The sequence below is a fragment of the Miniopterus schreibersii genome (assembly GCF_964146895.1).
Source record: "Miniopterus schreibersii genome assembly, chromosome: 16".
In the NCBI taxonomy this organism is placed as follows: domain Eukaryota; kingdom Metazoa; phylum Chordata; class Mammalia; order Chiroptera; family Miniopteridae; genus Miniopterus; species Miniopterus schreibersii.
In genome coordinates, this window is record NC_138116.1 from 21199076 (window position 1) to 21219296 (window position 20221).

The 20221-nt window shown below is 56.2% G+C and overlaps 3 protein-coding genes across 3 annotated transcripts; 2 read left to right on the forward strand and 1 right to left on the reverse strand.

Moving 5' to 3' along the window:
• Positions 1-508: 508 nt before the first annotated feature.
• On the forward strand, positions 509-2565 carry TCAP (titin-cap). Its single transcript, XM_081115589.1, has 2 exons — positions 509-1508; positions 1733-2565. Exons 1-2 carry the CDS (start codon positions 1297-1299, stop codon positions 2124-2126), a joined length of 606 nt encoding a protein of 201 aa, XP_080971715.1. The 5' UTR covers positions 509-1296; the 3' UTR covers positions 2127-2565.
• Positions 2566-4090: 1525 nt separating this feature from the next.
• On the forward strand, positions 4091-5935 carry PNMT (phenylethanolamine N-methyltransferase). Its single transcript, XM_081115590.1, has 3 exons — positions 4091-4565; positions 5057-5264; positions 5402-5935. Exons 1-3 carry the CDS (start codon positions 4142-4144, stop codon positions 5841-5843), a joined length of 1074 nt encoding a protein of 357 aa, XP_080971716.1. The 5' UTR covers positions 4091-4141; the 3' UTR covers positions 5844-5935.
• Positions 5936-7354: 1419 nt separating this feature from the next.
• Positions 7355-19665, reverse strand: PGAP3 (post-GPI attachment to proteins phospholipase 3). The gene is made up of 8 exons (XM_081161763.1): positions 19401-19665; positions 18104-18201; positions 17159-17311; positions 10313-10375; positions 9654-9715; positions 9243-9379; positions 8785-8989; positions 7355-8607 (listed from the first exon to the last, which is right to left on the reverse strand). Exons 1-8 carry the CDS (start codon positions 19579-19581, stop codon positions 8556-8558), a joined length of 951 nt encoding a protein of 316 aa, XP_081017889.1. The 5' UTR covers positions 19582-19665; the 3' UTR covers positions 7355-8555.
• Positions 19666-20221: the final 556 nt, after the last annotated feature.

The window sequence follows — 20221 nt, forward strand, 5'->3', positions numbered from 1 at the left end:
AGGCACCTCTGTGATCTCTGCTCCAGTCACATACCCCTCTGCCTGGCCACACTCTACTAGAGTCAGATCCCAGGTGAGCGCCAGGATGCTGCCCTCCCTCCCTGCCTGCAGGCTCCCAAAGGAGCCAACTTACTCAGAGTGGGGCCCGTTTTGGTCCTGGCTGTGTTTGACCCTGGGCACGTCTGCGTCTCAGCCTCCATTTCCTGCTTTGTAAAATGAGACTCTTGGGTCACAGGGCTATTATTAGATTAAAAGATACCAAGACTCATGTATAATGCCTCAGTAATCAAGAGTATGCAGTTTTGCCCCAGGTAGGTGCCAGCTGTCCCCACAAGATCCTCATCTCAGCTCCTGTCACCGCCTGTTCTGGTGCCCTTTGCTTCATCCACCCAGTGATTCCCATGTTCCTCCTCCCCCCGTGCCCACCACCCCATGTGCCAGCTTCTTGCACCACGAGGCTGTCCCAGCAGCCATCCTGCTCCCTGTGAATGAGGGCCAGGCCCCGCCCAGGTGACCAGAGCTCTGGTCAGGCTGTTGTGACCAGAAAGTGGGGAAAAGGAAGCCCAGAAAGGGGCAGGGACTGTCCCATTGTCACATCCATTAATGGTTGATTTGGGGCTAGAGCCAGATCTGCTGACTGCCACTCATCGGAGCCCCTGGATTGCCACCTCACCCCGTTTCACCCCACTTGGGGTATTGGGAATAAAGCTGGGGGCCACTCCCACACCTACTTGCTCCACCGTGACTGGCTGGATTTGGAGACCACTTCTCTGACCACTGGCTGTGGGGAAGGAAAAGGTTTGTGCCCACGCTCCCAGGTGTGGAATGAACTGCCAGTGTGTGGTGGTGGCCATCGAGAATTGGGCCTTTAGATGCAGACACCTGAGGGTGTGGTTGCACTGGCCCTTCCTGTGGAGGGACACAGGGATGTGTCCTTGAACCTAGGCAGCAGAGAGCAGAGGGCAGGGGCCTGACCACCTGGTACAGAGCTCAGAGGGGCCTCAGTTCCTGTACTTTCCGACTCTTTACAGACAAGCCTCTGTCCTCCCTGGGTGAGGGGGAAGGGATGGAGCAGACAGCAGGTGCCAAGGTGGCACGAGGCTGGGCATGTGCCTGGTCTCAGACAGTGTCCAAGGAGTGTCAGACATTTGAGGTGTTGCTCTGAAGACCCCTGCCCCCACCAGAGTATCTCGATCTTTTCAGAAGCTGACCTCTGACCTGGTGCCAGCCCAGAGTCCAGGTGCCCCAACCCCCGCCCAGGGCCCAAAGTCCCCCATCAGAGTCTTGGCTCTTCTTATGGCATCTGACACCAGAGGGGCTGAAAATAGCCCCTGGAGGAGGGGGAGGAGGGGCTATTTAAAGGGCCTGGAAGGAGCAGAGCTGAGGGAGAGGCTGATCATGGCCACTTCTGAGCTGAGCTGCCAGGTGTCTGAGCAGAACTGTGAGCGCCGAGAGGCCTTCTGGGCTGAATGGAAGGATCTGACACTGTCCACACGGCCTGAGGAGGGGTGAGTGCTGGCGAGGTGGGGGTCCCTCCTCCCTTCCCCTACAGCACCCTGCCTGAGCCTTAGGGAGCAAGAGCACACAGTTTCCGGGGCTGGGGGCAAGGAGAGTGCCCACCAGGCAGAGCGAGGTAGGGTTACCTCTCTTGAGCCCAGGGGGTCCTCTGCCCAGCTTGTGAGTGAAGGGTAACAGCTCTCAGGAGCTCAGTGCCCTCCCCTCTCCTCCCCAGGTGCTCCCTGCATGAGGAGGATGCCCAGCGGCATGAGACCTACCACCGACAGGGGCAGTGCCAGGCGCTGGTGCAGCGTTCCCCCTGGTTGGTAATGCGTATGGGCATCCTTGGCCAAGGGCTGCAGGAGTACCTGCTGCCTTACCAGCGAGTGCTGCCACTGCCCATCTTCACCCCCACCAAGGTGGGCACCACCAAGGAGGAGCACGAGGGTACCCCCATCCAGCTGCGGGAGCTGCTGGCACTGGAGACAGCCCTGGGTGGCCAGTGTATGGAGCGCCAGGACATGGCGGAGATCACGAAGCAGCTGCCCCCTGTGGTGCCTGTCAGCAAGCCAGGCACCCTTCGTCGCACTCTGTCCCGCTCCATGTCCCAGGATGCACAGAGAGGCTGAGAGGGACTGTGACTCAGCCTCCACTGTGCCCACCCTGGGCTGGGCCCTTCCTGGCTAGGATCGTGGAGGGGAGCTGCTGGCCATGGATGCTTTGTAGTTTGCCCAAAGTTGGGGGCTAGGAGAGGAGGGAGCCAGAGGCCAGGATGCCTGGGTCTCCTGAGTTCCGAAAGGGAGGGGAGCAAAGACAGTGGGCACGAAGTGTGGACAGCTAGGGGCCAGCATAGCTGAATACCCCAAGCCCCAGGAGAAGGGACAAAAGATGCCTGAGGGGGTGACCCAGCTTCAGAGAAGGATGAGGGGAAGGAAGGAGATCTGGAATGCTATGGGAAAGAGGCTTGGAGAAGAGAAGACCGGGGGAAGGGGGATGTGAAGAGGGCAGAGGCAGGGTGGAGCCCCCAGCACCCTCTTAGCGCTGCAATAAATGCTCAGTCGTGTTCCAGTTTCATGTCTCCTTGTGGTTGTAGGGCCAGCCCATTGGTGTCACCTCCCCCCTTCCCCCCCATGCTCACTTCTGGGAACAGGCCCTGCATCTGAACTAAATATGGCAGAGCTAGTGGGTACACCCCATGTTTGGGGGGAACAGAGCTGTAAACAGGGGGCTGTCTGTCCAGTCACCCTTTGATACTCTTGACTGCTGTGCAGTCCTGGACTCTATGTCCAGTCGCCTGGCACAGGGCAGTGCCCAGGAGGCCAGCTGGCATCCAGGGTTTGATCTCTTGGAGAAGATGGAGGGAGCTGGCACTACGACTGTCCTTGGCCGTGCCTCAGTGTGTGGATGGGGTCAGTGACCCCAAGGCTGACCTGCCTCAGTTCTGAATCCAGACAAAAGCAATCTTGGTTGGGGTCAGGTGCTCCAATCCCAATCCCAGGGTGGGTTAGTTGGGGGTGAGGTGGGAGTCAGGTTCCTGTCTGTGACCCTTGCAGCTGTTGTGGTGACTCATGTTCCAACCTGGCTGCCTGGCCCAGCAAGGAGACACTTTCCCCTTAGGACAAGGTGGTGGGGTTAGGGGGGAGGCAGAGGGGCACAGAGCAGGCCAGGGAACGGTAGCCTGCCCAGGGCAGAGCGGCACTGGACTGTCCCACTCCAGGAAAACCGTGGAGTTGGCCCTGCAGCATCCACTTCCTGTTGGGAGTTTAAGAGGCATCTTGACAGCCTGGTATCTGGAGCTCCGAGCTGGACCTGCAGGCCCGGCCTGGCCTGGCCACTCCCCCAGAGGGGGCTGGAGTGCGGGCTGGGAGAGGAGAGGGGTCAGAATCCCAAGACTGGCGGGACCCCAAATCCCTTGGCACCAGAAGGCTGAGGCCGCGCCCCCTGGTGCCCCTGGCAGCCTGGCGAATGGCCCCGCGCCCTCTGTCCTCACCTGGGTCGTGCGCCCTGGACGTGGCCGGAATGTCCCGAGCCGTCCGCCTCCGCGGGCTCCGAGCCAGCGGTGGAAGAGGTCCGGCTGTTCCGTCTGCTAAGTGCATTAGGCCGCCCGCCTTCCCTATCGCTGCTGCCATCGGACCGGTGGGGCGAACTCCGCTCTGGGGCCTCGGGGCGACCCTGGCGGAAGCCAGAACGCACTGTCCTTTCTGCAGTGTGTGGGGGGGCGGTGAGGGGGGGCGCTGGAGGCCCGAGGTGGCGTAGGAAAGGACGAAAAAGAGGCCTGGGGGAGGGGCGGAGAAGGGGAGTTGGGGTGACCTTCCCAGGGAAAGGGGTGGATGTTGGACAGGTGTCCCGGAGGAGAGGAGCCTGGGGGAAGTGGGGGTGCGCTGGGCCCTTGGGAGGAGGGCGCTGGGAAGTGGGGACTGGGGACAGGGCTAATTCGAACTCTGCCAAAGGGGAAGGGACGGCAGGCTGGGCAAAAGGGGTGCATGGCTGTGGGAGCCGGAGGAGAGCCACGGGAGTTGCTGGGGGCTGGCGCGGTCGGGGATCTAGGGGTTACGGGGTGGGAAGCTGGGGCGGGGACTTGGAGCAGCCCAGGTGAGGCGCAGGGTGGGAGGCGACCGGAGTCGACGAGCAGGGGCCGGGACAGATGTTCCAGCGGCGGTCGCCGCCCACATCCCCGTGTGTCTGCGTCCGCGGCCAGGACGCTCCAGGAGGTGGATGGGGTGGGGGAGATGCAGCGCCCAGTGGCCCGGGGCGGATCGGAGCTCCGCAGCCCCCGCCCCCGCAGCGGAGGGGTCGGGGCGGGGGTCCAGCCGCACATAAAGGGACCGCGAGGCCGGCGGGGCCCAGGGTGGGCCGCGGGAGCAGCATGAGCGCGGCAGACCCGAGTCACGCGGCGGGAGCAGCCCCCGGTTCGCACCCGGGCCAGGCGGCCGCGGCCTCGGCCTACCAGCGATTCGAGCCCCGAGCCTACCTCCGTAACAATTACGCGCCCCCGCGGGGGGACCTGAGCAGCCCCGACGGCGTCGGGCCCTGGAAGCTGGGCTGCTTGGCGCAGACCTTCGCCACTGGTGAGCGCCGGGAAACTGAAGCCCGGAGGACAAGAAGTCGCCAGGGAGCTAAAGGGGCTCGTGAGAGAGCCAGATGGGGACCAGGGAGCAGGAGGGGGGGGGCGATGCTCAGGATTGAGAGGTGAGGTGGGCGATGCAGGAGAGAGATCAGGATCAAGAGAGATGCCGAGGAAGAACCGGAGACAGAGACTGGGGAGACCAGAGAGACAACCGGGAGAAGCTGCCTGGCACCTCAGGATTTCCCCACGTACTCCTCACTGGTAGGTAGAGCTTTACAGTTAAGTTCCTTTCTCAAGGTAAGTTTGTAGATGTTGAAGCCAGGACTCCGACTCTGGTTCGTCCTACTCCAGAGCCGATGCTTTTTCCAGATAGAGACACACAGAGGAGGAAGAGAGGGAAGAGGGCGGGAGAAGCAGGTGAGCGGGGTGTGACTGAGGCAGGGGCCGCCTGGACGGCCGGGCATCGGGACCCTCTTCCTCTGCCCCATCCAGGTGAGGTGTCTGGACGCACCCTCATCGACATTGGTTCAGGCCCCACCATATACCAGCTGCTCAGCGCCTGTGCCCACTTCGAGGATATCACCATGACTGACTTCCTGGAGGTGAACCGCCGGGAGCTGGGGCTCTGGCTGCGGCAAGAGCCTGGGGCCTTTGATTGGAGCGCGTACAGCCAGCATGTCTGCCTCATTGAGGGCAAGGGGTAAGGGCTAAGGGATGAGGGTCTGGTCTGACAGGGGGCCTCCCATGGAGTGGCTCCTGGGGGGGGCGGGCAACAGGGGACTGAGCCTGGGGCAGTCTTGAGCCCTGGCCCTGACGCCACTGTCTGTCCCTGCACAGTGAGTCCTGGCAGGAGAAGGAGCACCAGCTGCGAGCTAGGGTGAAGCGGGTCCTCCCCATCGACGTGCACCAGCCCCAGCCCCTGGGTGCTGGGAGCCTGGCGCCCCTGCCTGCCGATGCTCTGGTGTCTGCCTTTTGCCTGGAGGCGGTGAGCCCTGACCTTGCCAGCTTCCAGCGGGCCCTAGACCACATCACCACACTGCTAAAGCCTGGGGGGCACCTCCTCCTCATTGGGGCCCTGGAGGAGTCGTGGTACCTGGCTGGGGAGGCCAGGCTAGAGGTGGTGCCCATGTGTGAGGAGGAGGTGAGGGAGGCCCTGGTGTGTAGTGGCTACAAGGTGCGGGACCTACGCACCTACACCATGCCTGCCCATCTTCGAACAGGCGTGGATGATGTCAAGGGCATCTTCTTTGCCTGGGCCCAGAAGAATGTTGGGGTGTGAGGCTCCAGTGCACCCAGCTCTGGGAGTCCTCAGCCACCCAGATTTCCTATTACTGGAGGTGGCACCTAATAAAGAAATGTCTGTCCTGCTGAGTGTCAGTGCTGTCTGTGGATCTCTTGGGAAGCAACAAGGGCCCAGTGCTCTCTCTTGTGTTGTGGGGGTGTGGGAGGCACCAACGCTAGCCCTTTCCCGCAGAAGCTTCCATGAACACAGATTTCTGTATCACTCCTTCTCCCCAAACTAAGGCAGGCTTAGGTCAGAGGGACCTCAGTCAGCATGTGCTGTGTGCCAGGCACCTACTAGGTCCACCTGTCCTCACACTCAGCAAACAGGTCCTGTTATCCTCTTTGCAGGTGAAGCTCAGAAAGGTTCAGACCAGAGAGGAGGGGTGGGGAATTAGGAGACTAAAGTGGAACTTGCAGGGGGCAGGGTTACAATCCAGGCACAAACTGAGGTCCAGGGAAGTGAGAGGAAGAACAAGCACCAGCTCCCTCCCCCAGACTCCCACAAGCCAGACTGGAGCTCCACCCAGCTCTGCTGTGGCTCTATATCTGGTCCCTGCCATCCCCACCCCTACATGCCTAGGTAGAGGCCCCACCTATCTGCTGCCTCCAGCCAGCGATGTTTCCTCCTTCCCTCTAAGCCCACCCTACTCACACAAATGGGCTGAACAAGGGTAGGTGAGGCTGAAAATTGGTTTATTGAGACAGTCTTTTGCTACCCTCCAACCATAAAATAGTTCTCAGGATCAAAATTAATTAACTTGGGTCACCCATGTCCCTGGAGTTGGAGTCCTAGCATAGTGCCCTCAACCCCAGGGAGGGGCAAGGCCACAGGGAAAGAGCAAGAATTGAGACTCCTACTCCACTCACAGGCTGCCTTTGAATGGAAAGTTTCTGGAGCTCCACATTCTATCCTTGTGGAGCAGGAATGGATGGGGACTGCCAGCAACTAGCAGGGGTCACCTTTACCAGGGTGCAGGCACAGTATGGCCCCTGCCAGCCACAGCCTTTCCCCTCCTCCCTCAGATTGTCTTTCCTCCTGCCAAGGGTCCAGGCTCTGGCAAAGGAGCTTAGCAGGCAGGGCTCTGGGGTGGGGGAGGAGACCCGGAGTTTGGAGGGACCTCGAAGATCCCCATTTCCCTCCTCCCTCTGCCTCCCAAAGGGCTGGTTCTGGGGGGTGATCTTGAGTTGTGGGGGGTCCCTATGTGGTTTGCAAAGGGGGGGCAACAAACAGACATTTGCAGCCTGGATACCCATACCCCCAGCCAGAACTCGGAGCTACACTGGCTTTCTGCCAGGCCTGGGGCTTTGTGCAGAGTTGGTTGGGGCTCAATAAATGGTTGTTGATGGTGACTTAATTCCCTCATCCTGCTCCAACCTCCCCTCACTGTACGGCACACTCACCTGCACTCATACTCATCTCAGAGTCTATGTATATTCCCCTACCCACACTAACCCACCCGCCCCCAACACACACACTTTATTTATTTTTAATTTTTTATTGATTTTAGAGAGAGGAAGAGAGAGAGAAAAAAACATCAATTTGTTGTTCCACTTATTTATGCATTCATTGGTTGCTTCTTGTGTGTCCTGACCAGGGATCAAACCCACAATGTTGGCATATCAGGACAACGCTTTAACTAACTGAGCTGCCTGGCCAGGGCTTAACAACACATATACACACACACTTTAAAACCACTCACACCCTCCTCTCCACTGTCCAGACTGCACCAGGCCAGGGCTCACACACACTGTCCCACCCAGCATCCCATACATCCCAGGGCTATGCCAACCACCATGTCACCTACACACAGTCTGGTCTATACTCCCTTACACACTTGTGTGTAGGCTCCCAACTAGAAAAGCCCAGCCGGTGTGCTCAGTGGTTGAGCTTCGACCCATGCATTGGTCCGATCCCAATTCAGGGCACATGCCTGGGTTTGGGGTTCGATCCCCAGTGGGGGGCGTGCAGGAGGCAGTGGATCTATGTTGATGTTTCTTTCTCATAGATGTTTCTCTCTCTCCCTCTCCCTTCCTCTCTCTCTAAAATCAATTTAAAAAAACATGGGCCAGGGGGATTTCTGTCCTGGGTTCTTTGGGGTCCTGGTCTCAAAGGGGGAGTGTGGTGAGGCCTCCTATGGGTCTGGTTGGGTCAGTAGAGTGAGACTGCTCCCCAGTCCCAACAGGTTGGTCTCTTAAGATCCCATGGGGTGGAATGAGACCGGCCTTGAAATGTGGCAGCCAAACAGCAAGCGTCTAGTGCCACCTAGTGGTCCCTGGAGGAGGGCACAGGGGATGATCGAGGGGGACCCCACTACATCCAGGAAGGCCTGATACTTGGTCTCCCAGCTAGACAGAGGTCTCTGGGAACCATCCAGGTAGTGAGGGGGTGTGAGCAGGTGACTAATGGGGAAGTAGAGGCAGCCTTTCTCTTGGTGGAGCTAAGAACACAGTTCTACCCCAGTTCAATTGAGAAACCAGAGGGGCTACCCATCCTCTAGCCCCAGATCCTCAGAGACCAGGCCCAAACAGATGCCAAGACCTGTCAGGGCCATGTGGGGGTGAGCAAGGTAGTGGGCCAGTTACATGATTCTGGGCCTATACCCTTCAGGTCTAAGTTCAAAAAATAAATCATCTCAAGGACTGGGGAAAAGAGGAGCCAGCGGGAGGGGGCAGAATCCCCAATAGGGCAGACTCGCTCCCAGGGCCTTCAGTCCAGCTTTGATTCCTTCAACAGGTACAGGCTGTCCTCTTCCAGGAAGCTGTGAACAGAGGAAGCAGCCCACTGAAGCCTGGCTCGGGAGCGCCTCCTGGGGGCGGGGTGGGGTGAGTGCAGGCGAGCGGGCAGGGGGCGAAGCAGCAGAGAGCTCAGCCTCCCCTCCAGCGCCAGAGAGGAGGGGCACAAGGAAGGTGAGCTCTGGGCAGGGAGCAGTACTCACCTGAAAAAGAGGACGTGGACGGGGATGGTGCTGATGTGCCAAATGGCGTGGGCATCCAGGACCCAGAAGAGAGGTGGGAAGTCCAGCAGTTCCAGCAGGGACAGGCCCTGCAGCAGCAGGACCACCACCATGCACTTGCGTACGTGAGGCAGCTGCTGCTGGTTCCACAAGCACCAGGCCAGCCACCACACCAAGTTCACCAGGCCTGGGGGTGGGGTGGGGAGAGGCTCACTCCTGGACCCCCCCCCCCCCCGCGCAAAGCCTCCCCTATCCCACACTTTGACCCCATTTGACCCCAGGAACACCTCAGACTTTCCTCCCAGTCTCCCCTCTCCTACCCATATCTTTTCCCTTCTTCCACCCAAGGATCTTTCTAGAACCTCCTTCTATAGGAATAGCACCAACACCCCCACTTCCACCCCAAGTCCAGCCCCCCCGGGGCCCCAGTCCTGCCTCACCAATTGCCACATTGGCCGCCAGGTTGTAGCCGTAGTCAAAGCGAACAAGGCTCAGGTATGAGATGTGCGCCGTCAGCATTAGCAGCAGGAGAGCCCGGAAGGCACTGGCCACAGTTGGGCGCTGTAGCCCCACAGTCCTGCCCCATCATCCAGAGCTGCTCAGATGGAAGGTGGTCCATCCCCAACAGCACTCCCTGAGGCACTGCCTCACCCCAACATCAGTACATGGAAGCCACTGCCCCTCTCCCCCACCAACAGGCCAGCTGGGCAGGTCTCCAATCCCCCCCTGGGGCCAACTCCTATAGCTCCTTGGAAAGAGCCAGGGCCCCAAGTCCTACTCCAGGTGGCTGGGTGGCCCTTTTCTGCCCCCAGGGCCTGATTTTGCCCTTGCAGCAGCCGAAGTGGGCTCACCTGACACAGCACAGATAGATTGAGTGTAGGATGACGGTGGAGGCACAGAAGTAGTCCATTTTCTGAGGACAGGGAGAGCTGGATGAGGGGCCAGTGGGAGGGGAGTAGGAGGTGGACACAGCTTCATGGAGGGCAGGACCCAGAGAGGACCCACCAGGGATGGGGAAAAGGAGGGGTGGCAGAGGACAGCCTATGGTGAGTGGGGTTGGTGTCTCCCACTTCTTCTGCCTATTGCTGTTTCACTTCTAAATTTAACAGACTGAACCTTGTATTCATATAACACAATTTTTAAACACTGCTCAAGCAGTGAAGCTTTAGAGGTACTGGTGGAGGATGCCTGCCAAAACTCTGGAACATGAAAGCATGCCCAGAATTCAGAGTGCAATCAGAGGTCCACAGCTGTGGGCTCCAGTCTGACTGCACCCCTTTACTGGCTGGGTGATCCTGGGCAAGTGAATTCTCCTTTCCAAGGCTCAGCTGCCTCATCAGTTAAGAAGAGCCAATAATAGTGACACCTACCTCATGAGGGTTAAGTGAAGCTCAAGTGCACTAACAGGTTTACAATGCCCAGCACAGAGCATATGCTCCCTAAATGGAGTCAGCATGAAACCTAAGAGTTGGCTCTGTTCTACCCCTCTGGGAGCAGGAGGGGTGCTCACCTCTGTGAGGTCCGTTTCCTTGGTGTGGAAGACTGTGGACCAGAACCAAGCATTGAGGGAGACCTGAGGAGGAAGGTGGCTGGTAAGTGTGGCATCCCAAGGTGGGAAAGACCCCCCAGAGGGATCACACCTGTCTCCCTTTTGGGAAGGGGCTCTTCAGGGCAGAGAAAGGTGCTTCCTCTTGTTCCTGGAGCCCACCAAACAAATCTGTGCCCCTCCACTCCCACCTGGCTCAGCTTCCCACCACTCTGAACCCCCAAAGGGGGTCGGGGGCTTGAAGCCTCCACAGGTTTCCGGCCTGGCCTGGGAACAAGTTCTGGCCAAGTCAAATTCCCTGGTTACTCATTCCCAAGACAACAGCCCCTGGGGGGGCCTCGCCTCCTTCCCCAACTGGCAGGTGATGACAGCCCCACCTGGGCTGGGGAGCCAGTGACCTCAGCCTCTGGGGGCGGGAATGAAGTGGGTGGGGTGGAGGGGCTCGAGCCAGCTTGGGGTGTGTCTGGAGCAAGCAAGCAAGAGAGGAGATCAAGCAGATCCTACTGGGGCCAAGTCTCTGAGGAGGAGGAGGAGTCTCTGCCAACTGTGCCCAGCTTCCTGCTGGCTGGGCCGGCCTGACCCGCTGGACCAGTGGCTGCTGCTCTTAGCTCCGGGAGAGGAGCAGGGCTGGAGGGGCTGTGGTGGGCAAGGGCCAGGGGCGTAGTTGATGCCTTCTTCCTGGAAATTAACTGCAAAGAGACAGTATACCTTGTCTTACAAATGAGTCCTAGATCTTGTGGGGTTGGTGATGGCACTTTTTTTAGGGACTGCCGCATCCATGCAAAGGCCCAAATTACTAAAAGAAGGGTGGGCTGGGGTGGAGATACATACTTGGACTGGGAGGAAGGCCTGGGAAACCAGTGACAACCAGTAGTCAAAGGAAGAAACAGCCAGCCTGGATGCCCTGGAGGAAGGGAGCGATGCAGTAGGGTGGGACAACCCTGCCAGAGATGGGTAAAGGCCAGGAGCAGCTTACTTGGATTGGGTCCAGTACACCAGGAAAACAGACCAGGCGGGGGACGAAGGGGACAGGGGACCAAGGCGACTGAGGGAGCTGGGTAAGAAGCCACTCTCCACCAGGCACTGCAGCAGGAAGCTCAGACAGTAGGATGAGTTCCCTCATGAAGGACTGAGGGGGCTTCTAAGAGAATGGGAAGGACAGTGGAGAGGGGGCCAGCAGGGCTCTCCTTGCAAAGCTAGGAAGTCTCTGGAGACTTCTGTACTAGCCTGTATGGCCTAGGTCCTGGGCTCAGTCTTGCTGCTTATGCTCCTCAAGACCTCAGCAAAGGCCCGAGCTTTCCCCTGGGACACATCAGGCTGGCCTGGGTGCTCCTTCATCCTGTTCCAGCCCCGAGCTCAGGTGATTATTCTAGGTCCAGTTGTTTCCTCCTTTGGGGACAGCCATCCTGTCCCATCCCTCGTGCTGTCCCTTTCCCAGAGATGGTAATGGAGGCATGGTCTGGAGGCTAGAACATGGGGCAGAATAGGGTGGCTTTTTGGACACTGCTCAGAGTGATGCTCAGAGTCAGCGTGGGGAAAGGAGCAGGCTCAGGGCTGGAGACCCAGGTGATCACGTGGGCCAGGTCTCCCAGGCAGGCCTGGAACAGGGACTTCCTTGGGGAGAATGGCCCTGAGGCCAGTGTGAGAGGGAGGCGGAGGGGAAGGCAGAAGGGACTGGAAGCCAGCCAGGCCTCCTTGTCACCAGGCAGGAAGAGGGTGACAAAAGACTGAGCTAAGTGGCAGTTGGAACACTGAAAGCATGGAGGGGGAAGCACAGGGCCAGGGCTTAGCTGTAGGGCTCAGGGGTGGGAGCTGCTTGGTCCCCTATTCAACTGCCCTAGCACCCCTGAAAAGTCCCCTCTCTACTGGGTAGTATCTCATTATTGGGGGCTCCTCTTCTGACCTTCTCCCAGGCCTGGGAGATAGTGTCATTAAGAATGTAGGCCCTGGGGCCAGACTGCCAGGGTTCAGATTCCAGCTCTGCATTCCCTGTGTGTCTTTGGGCAGGTTATTTAGCCTTTCTGTGTCTCAGTTTCCTCATCTGTAAAATGTGAATAGCCATAGTGTTGATAAGGAATTAAGGAGTAATGCAGGCACAGAGTACAGCCCAGTGTGCAGGGCAGGGTAAAACATCAGGTGTTATTTCTCCCCACCTCGTTGACCAGCATGGGACCCTCACACCTCTCCAAAGGCCTGAGCAGCCGAGTCTGCCTCCCACTCTCCCTACAGGCCCAGGAAATCTAGGTGGGAAAGAGGTGCTCCCCCTACAGCTGCCCAGGCCCATCCCACAGTTCCAGGCTGGGGACAGAATGTCAGAGCCTTTATAAAGAAATGGACCCTTGGTTCAAGTCCTGACTTAGCTCCTAAGTAACTGTGTGATCTTGAGTGAATAATAGCTTCTCTGTGCCTCAGCTGCCTCACCTACAAAACAGGGTTAAAAACAGTACTCACTGCCTGAGAGGGTCATGAAGATGATGTCTGCGAAATGCCTGGCACAGAGAAGCCATTCAATAAATGGTTGCTGTTACTGTCTCCTGATATACAGTAGGTGCCACATAAATGGCAGTTTTCTTCATCATGTCCAGCAAGCTGACCTCACAACATTTCCCTTTACCTGACTCCACCTTCCTCTTCCTTAAGGGTCACAATGTACTAGGTCAGACCATGGATCTCTTGATCCTAGAACACAGACACCTCAGCTAGAGGAAGAGCTCCCTCCTCCTGGCTCCTGGGCTACTATCCCACCAGAAGCAAGGAAGATATACTAGTGCCCTTCACTAAATTTGTAATCAAGATTCAAACGAAGTGGACAGACAGGGAAGGAAGGGAAAGCCCCCAAGATGCAAGTGTAGGGCTGCTCCTGGACTCCTCTGCCAAGCTTGAGTAGAATGGGAGGCAGATGGGCTAACTGGCCAATCAGACAGACCAGGAGGCCGATGGGCTGGCCCAGCAGGCGCCAAGAGCTTCTGGTAAACACTGAGGAGAGGGGGAGGCCAGGGGCAGGGTGCCAGTGAGGGTAGAAGTGAAGGGGACAGGGAAGAATGGGTGGACAGAGAGCAGGAGGTTGTTTCAGTCTGTTGGAAAATAGGAAAATTGAGACAAAAATATCATAGCCGTGAAACTGGTTGGATGCCAAGTGAGCCAAATCTGTCAGGAATTCGACCCCTGTGCTAAGCCCCAGTACTCGGGGCTGTCACTGACACCGTGGCAGTGGGGACAAGTGGGTCTTTAAATAGCTCAGTGTCTCAGAAGTGGGGGAGGCAGAATGTTAAATATGACGCCTGCTGCCATTCTGGCCTACCCCCACCATCCAGAGGCCACGGTGTCTCACCCCCTGCCTCACACAGGGCAAGCCTGCGCCAGTTCACTCCTGAGAAAGATGGGAAAGAGGCGGATGGAGATGGGAGGAGGTGGGCTTTTTACACCATCCAAAGGATTCTTTGACGTCTTGCCATTGCCTGTTTCACTGGCTCTTGTCTCACTGTTGGGAGGTCCTTCCTGAAGTCTAACCATCATCCTGCTGCAGCCTCACTCTATTATCTCTTCTTGAAGTCTCCTCAGCAGAGGCAGAACACAGTACGTCCCCACCTCCACAAATCATCCTGCAGAGATGGTTTGGGCTACTGTGGCACCCCTCACCTCTACCCCTGAAGACCTTTCCTTGCTGGACGAAGGGGCAGGGAACTGGTTTGGCCTCCTAGCTTTGGCAGAGAGCAGGGGCTCCCAGTTCCATGAAATCAAAGGTCTGTGGTGTACAGAGCTTTGAGGGGCTCCCCTAAAGCCTGCCCGCTGCCCAGCCCGTGCTCAGACCTAAATCTCAAAGCTTCATTAGCCCTGCTGGGGGCAGGGTCTCCTCATTTCCCAAAGCAAAACTGAGACAACCCCCTTCCCCCAAGATCTAACCTGGAGCAGGTGAGGAGCCTTCCTACCCCACCCCAACAGAAATCAGGAGCCCCACTGCTCCAGAGGACCGAGCCCAGGACGAAGTCCACTGCCACACCCTCCATACAGGGAGGATGCCTCCCTCCTGCAAACACTCACAGGACGAAAGATCGGGTGTAAAATCCAAACTGGATCATCAAAGGGAGCGTGGACACTAACAGTCTGTCCCTCAAGGGCCTAGCGGTGGCATGAGGGGATTCCATGTCCCAGAACACCATATCCTGTAGGGCGCCCTAAGACACAGGCCCCAGGTGTCTGCCTCTCCCAACCTAACAGCTCCTGCTCTGTCCCTGAGGGTCCTTGGATACCCCTGGGAAGTGTGACACCCCGCCAAGAAGGAAGCTGAGTGGCAGACGATAGTGAGATGAAAGATTCGAGAATCAGGAAGATGAAGACAAGAGGCGTGAAATGACCACTGGCTTCTGGTACATGGCAGGAAGACAAGCTGGGACGCTCTAAGGCCCACTCCCCCTATGTGTACATGCTGAGGCCTGACCAAGCCTTCAAGTCCCAGCTGAAGCCTCTCCTCCTCCCTGGGCTTCCCTGACAGACTTCTCCACGTGGTCTCCATGACATGACTCCTAGGCTTTCTACCCGAGCCCTCCCCAGCTCTGCCTGCACTCTGCCTCCCAACCTGGCTGGGTCTGTCCCTCCCACTGGGCTCAGCATCTAGGGCAGGGGCTTCAACTCCCACCTTGCTAACCCGTCTCTGCGCACAACAAATGCTCAACCAACATTTGTCATGGTCCATGGAGACAGCCCAGAAGAGGGGCTTCATGCTTGGGCCCCAGAGTCAGACAGCCCTGGATGTTAACCTGTCTCCACTATTCGCTAACTTGCTGGCTGGTAACTTTAGGCAAAGTTTTTCCTTATAGTGGTCGTAGGATTAAATGAGAAAATGTAGGTGAAGTACTTAGGACCATGTCTGATCACCTGATTTTTTGGTTCCATAATTCATAATAATAATTATTAATATTTGTTGACTGGACATTACTAGGGAGGATCAGAATTTCCCAGAGGCCTAATGGCATCATTCTCTGCCCTCCTCCTGGGCCCCATCTCCCAGGCTTCTCGGCACCCCCACACTGTCAGTTTTCCTACCATCCTCAGTTCTCATCTTCCTTGACTGTCCAGCAGAATTCAAGAGAATGGCCTGCTCTGTCCTTCCTGTGCTTGTCCTGGGATTCTCCTGACCATACTATATGCTGGTTTTCCCCCTGCCCCATGGGTCAGTCCTGTCTCCATGGCAGGCTTACCCTCCTCTCTCCGGCCATTACGTGTTGGGGTCCCTTAGGGCCCCATCCCAGCCCCCTTCCCTTCTCGCCGCCTAAGCTCTCCCTGCTGATCTCATCTGCACTCACAGCTTCTAGCAGCCTCACAAGCAGAAACACAGGTGTCATCCTTGCTCCTCTCTCCTCACCTAACCCACCGCTGAAGTTTGTCAGCACAGCCCGGGTAATAAGAGTGGACTCTGGAGCCCCTCCCAAGACCCGTGCAGCCTCTCTAGCTACTGTGCCCTATGCTAAAACTACCAACCAAAACAAACAGACAAACAAAAACTACCAGTTAGTGCCCCGCATCCACTCCTGCCCCCTCCAATCTGTTCTCTATACAGTAGCCAAAATGAGTTTTCCAAACAATCTATTCATGAAATTCCTTCTCTCTGACCCTTATTGCTTCCTGACGCTTTGCAAGATCTAAAGTGCCCTAATGTACCCCCAGGCTCTTCATGGGCTGGCCCTGTCCACTGCCCACCTTCTCACCAGTCTCACCCCCCATTTTCTGGCAGACCTCCTGGCTGTTTGGGTCTTTATATAACCAAAGCTCTCTCCTGCCTGAGCACATTCTAAGTCTTTTCAGTAGGTGACTCCTCCTATTCTCCCCAAATTCACCTAGTTAACATGCACTCACCATTCTGATCTTTCCTTGTATGCCCCTTCCTCAGGGAAGCCTTCTCTGATTGCCCTATACTGGTCTAGTCCCCCATCACTCGCGCCCCACTACAGCACCTCTCTTCCACTGCACTTTTACATTCAATTGTATGACTGGTACCAGAGGGCAGAGAACCATCTGTTTTTATATACTTTTGGATCTGTTTTTATATACTTTGTTGTGGCTGCCAAAAAAGTGCCTAGCACACAGTAGGTGCTCAATATATGAATGAATGGCTGCTTTGATGTCAGGAAGGTGAGTGAGTGGGGACTGTTTCCCTAAGGCTTACAGAGGGAGGTCTCATTTAAAGACCTCCACAGCATCCTTTTACTCTCACACACTCCCCCATGTTCTCACAGTGCAGATCTGTACCACAGTCCAAGCTTCTCACAGAATTTCTGGCCGTGGATGCTGGCTCTTCTGACCAGTCACACTGTGAAGCTCAGACCCCTCTCTGGATACTCAGATGGAACATATTTCGGCTTCTCCCCGAATGGTCTAAGACCAGGCTGAGCTCTATCTAGATGGAGTGTTGTGGCTGCCACTGCTTCCAGGCCTGGGTTAGGGTTGAGACTGCTTCAGGTTCTCCAGAGGGGCCCTTGGGGTTTCAGCATGCTCCCTACCACCCATTTCCCTTCTATGTTTGTAAATCACCCTATTGGGGCTTTCAGCGGCTTCCTCCTCTAGGCAAGAACAATGTTTCTTTCCTCTCTCCCTCCTTACCAAACAGCCTGGCCTAGGACTCTGCTAGGAAGGTAAGGCCTGATCCAGCACCTTCCCTTTGTCTTCCCATGCCTGACCGCCCTCCAACTGCAACTTTAGCCCTGGGAAACAGGGGAAGCTCAGTGGGTGGAAGCTGTGCAGAGTGAGTGGGGATCTCAGAGTTCCTCTTTCCTAGGTGCGGGTATAAAGCAGGAATCCTGCCAGGTTACCTACCCAGGCGAAGGTCATGCAGGTGGGGTACATAGGAGAGGAGGATGGCACAAGGGTGCGGTAGCGACAGAGCATCACCAGGCTGGCCAGTCCATTGAGGAAAGAGGCCACGGCAGAAGCTGGCTCTTGGAAGAACAGGAACCGGGAGAAGGGCCACTGAAAAAGGAACACATGGAGGGGGACTGAGGGGCAAGCAACCCCCAGCTGGCCCAACCTGCTCTTTCTTGACTTGCTGCATCAATAGGTCCTCAGCTGGGTCCTCAGCTCTGGACCTGGCCAAAACTTCAGGTTCAGTCCCTCTTCAAATCAGTGAGCTCCCCTTCAGTCCCTGGCTGAAGGTCATCCCTCTGTTCTGGCCAGTACTCAGCACTGTAAGCCTGGTCTCTGGGAAGACCAGGTGGGCGAGTGTAGATGGCTCAGTATGGCCTGGTGGAAACAGCATAGACCTGCCTATGCTGGTCCTAATCTCTCCTCTACCACTGACCACAGCCCTCTGAGCCTCAGCTTACTCTGTGACAAACTAGGGAGAATTCTTGCCAATAACTGGCTGGAACAAGATCATTACTGGATCAAAGGCACCACCAGCAAACTGTTTCTTGCTAGGCAATCTGAGGGCTCTAACTATTTTAATCCAGACTACTGAAGAAGCAACAGAGCACATGCTGGGATGGGTCAGGGAATTTGTCCTTGTAGCAAGGTGGGCATCCAACAACCCTAGGAAGCCCAGCACCACTCTCTGAGGAGACCCTAGATCTTACTCCAAATCTAGAGGCAGGACATACTGGTCCCATCTGATTCCCATATGAAAACCAACAGATTTTGAGAAGAACAGGAACCCGCCCCAAACAAACTCTCATTACCACACACTTCAGACTGTGGGGTCCAAGTGGGGGGTATATTTCCCCCACCACACTACCACCATCTACCTACCCTGACCCTCCAACTCACCTTGCCATGGAACTGAGGCACTTTGTGACCTTCCTGGAGGTAGAGGCCAACGGTAACCCACATACACTCATACTTACAGTCGTCCTGACAGGTCCAGCCTGAAACAGATAAATTGGTCCAGTGAACTACTTGGTATGGGAGGTACAGAGAAAGATTGCATGGGGCCTAAACTTGAATGCAGGCCAAGAGGGCCTGCAAGGTGAAGAGAACCAGAAGAAATCTCAAAATTCTAGGTTCCTACTTGGATGGATAAAAGATGGTGGGACATACACATAAGGGAAGGGGTATGTGTGTGTTCTAGGAGGCTGAGGTGTATAGTGAACAAACAGAGATGTTTCTTCTCTTCTCCTTTCACCCAAGACGAGGATCTTGGCATCTGACGGACTCATCTATGGACAGCTGGGTTTATGTTTACCTTTCCTAAACACAGGATTTGTTCTCACTCTCCAGGGAGGAACCCTTGCCATCTTACCCACCTCCTATAAAAATAAAGCCCAAATTCTTCAGTCTGACTTTTAAGGCCCCAAATTGTCTTCCCAACTTTATTTCCCAATACTCCTTTTCATGTACCCTGCTCCCTGAGTAAACTAAGCCTCTGATGTGCCCACATCTGCCCAGGGCCTCCACTCTCTGTTCCCTCTCTCGAGATTAGAAAGGGATAGCAGAGAGAACAAACTTGTGAAACAGGCCAGAACTGGAAACTCTACATACCACTTACTGGCTGTGTGACTTTGGGCATGGCACTTAACTTCTCTGAGTTCCCCATCTGTAAAATCGGAATCTACCTGAAAGGGTTGTTAAAACTGACTGTTTCGACACCTGTCACAGAACGTGCCCTGTATGGCCACAGGTCCAAGTTTAAGGTATCCATCCTGACGCCTTTCCTTCTCAAAATGTTCCAAGATGATTGCTGCCCCCAAACCCTCAAAGCTATAAACGATTCCCTCCTCCCCTATATGCTCCTGTTGTTTAATCTAAGGACCTTTTAGGGCTGGAATCATCCTCTACCTTGCTCTTAAGAAGGTTCATGTTCCCATGGTGACTGTGATTTCAGTGTCATTCCAGGGCCTGAACCCAGAAGTATTAAATAAATACCCGTTTGGCTGAATAGATAAAAAGTAAATGAAAGTTGCTGGGAAAATAAAACTGGCTGATGGGCCTCTCATTACTCCTGGTTTCCACTCACACTCATAAGAGATCCTGGGTAGGAAACTAAGGTTCAGAGCTTGCAGAGGGGTATCTGGGCGCGAAAGAGGCGGGGCCAAGGCGAAGGGCGGGGCTTACGGGCGGGGCTTACCTGCTAGGCTCATGTAGATTGGCTGGTGGGAGCGGAAGTGCTTCAGTGCGGCCCCTGAGCAGTTCCGCTCCTCACACCGGAGTAAGCAGTCGCGATACACCGGCTCGCGGTCGCCCAGGGAGCCGCTGGCTAGTGCGGCCGCCCCGGCGAGCAGCACCAGCCGCGCGGTCCTCCCGGCCATCCTTCACCTTGGCCTCCGCCGGCGGAGAAGCTTACGCGCCTTCACATCCGGAGTAACCGGAAGTACCTTCGTTTTCTATTTCCCTGCTGACGTCTACTTTGTTTAAATAAAAAGTACCCGGATTTTCGTGGGCGTCTGTCCCGCCCCTTGTTTTACTGTCATCTCCATATATGGAGGCGACAGGGTTAAGGGAAGGAGGACGCCAGGTGGATTAAGGCGCAAAATAAAGTGGTCTTTTATCAACATCCATCTTGTTTCTTCCCCAGGGTCTCTATTTGAGGTAGGGCTATTTTTCTGTCACCAGGCTTGTTGGGTTTCACTTCCTAATATACCTGGAACTGTCCACTCCTCTCCTCCTGGGCACCACCACGCTGGTTAAAGACCATCTGTCGCGAGAAAGCCTCAGTGGCCTCTTACCGAGTCTCCTTGCCTCTTCTTTTTCCCCCTCCAGTCCAAACTCCATTTCCAAAAATTCAAATTTGACCATGTCACTTTCCTTCTTAAAGTTCTTTACTGGTTCCCAATTACCTCGGGATAGAATAACCACCAGCCCTGCACGATTTGGCCCCTGCCCACTGGTCTTCCTCACTCCCCTGCCCCAGACCTACCTCAAGGGGCCCCGTCTCTCCAGCCTCCTGGC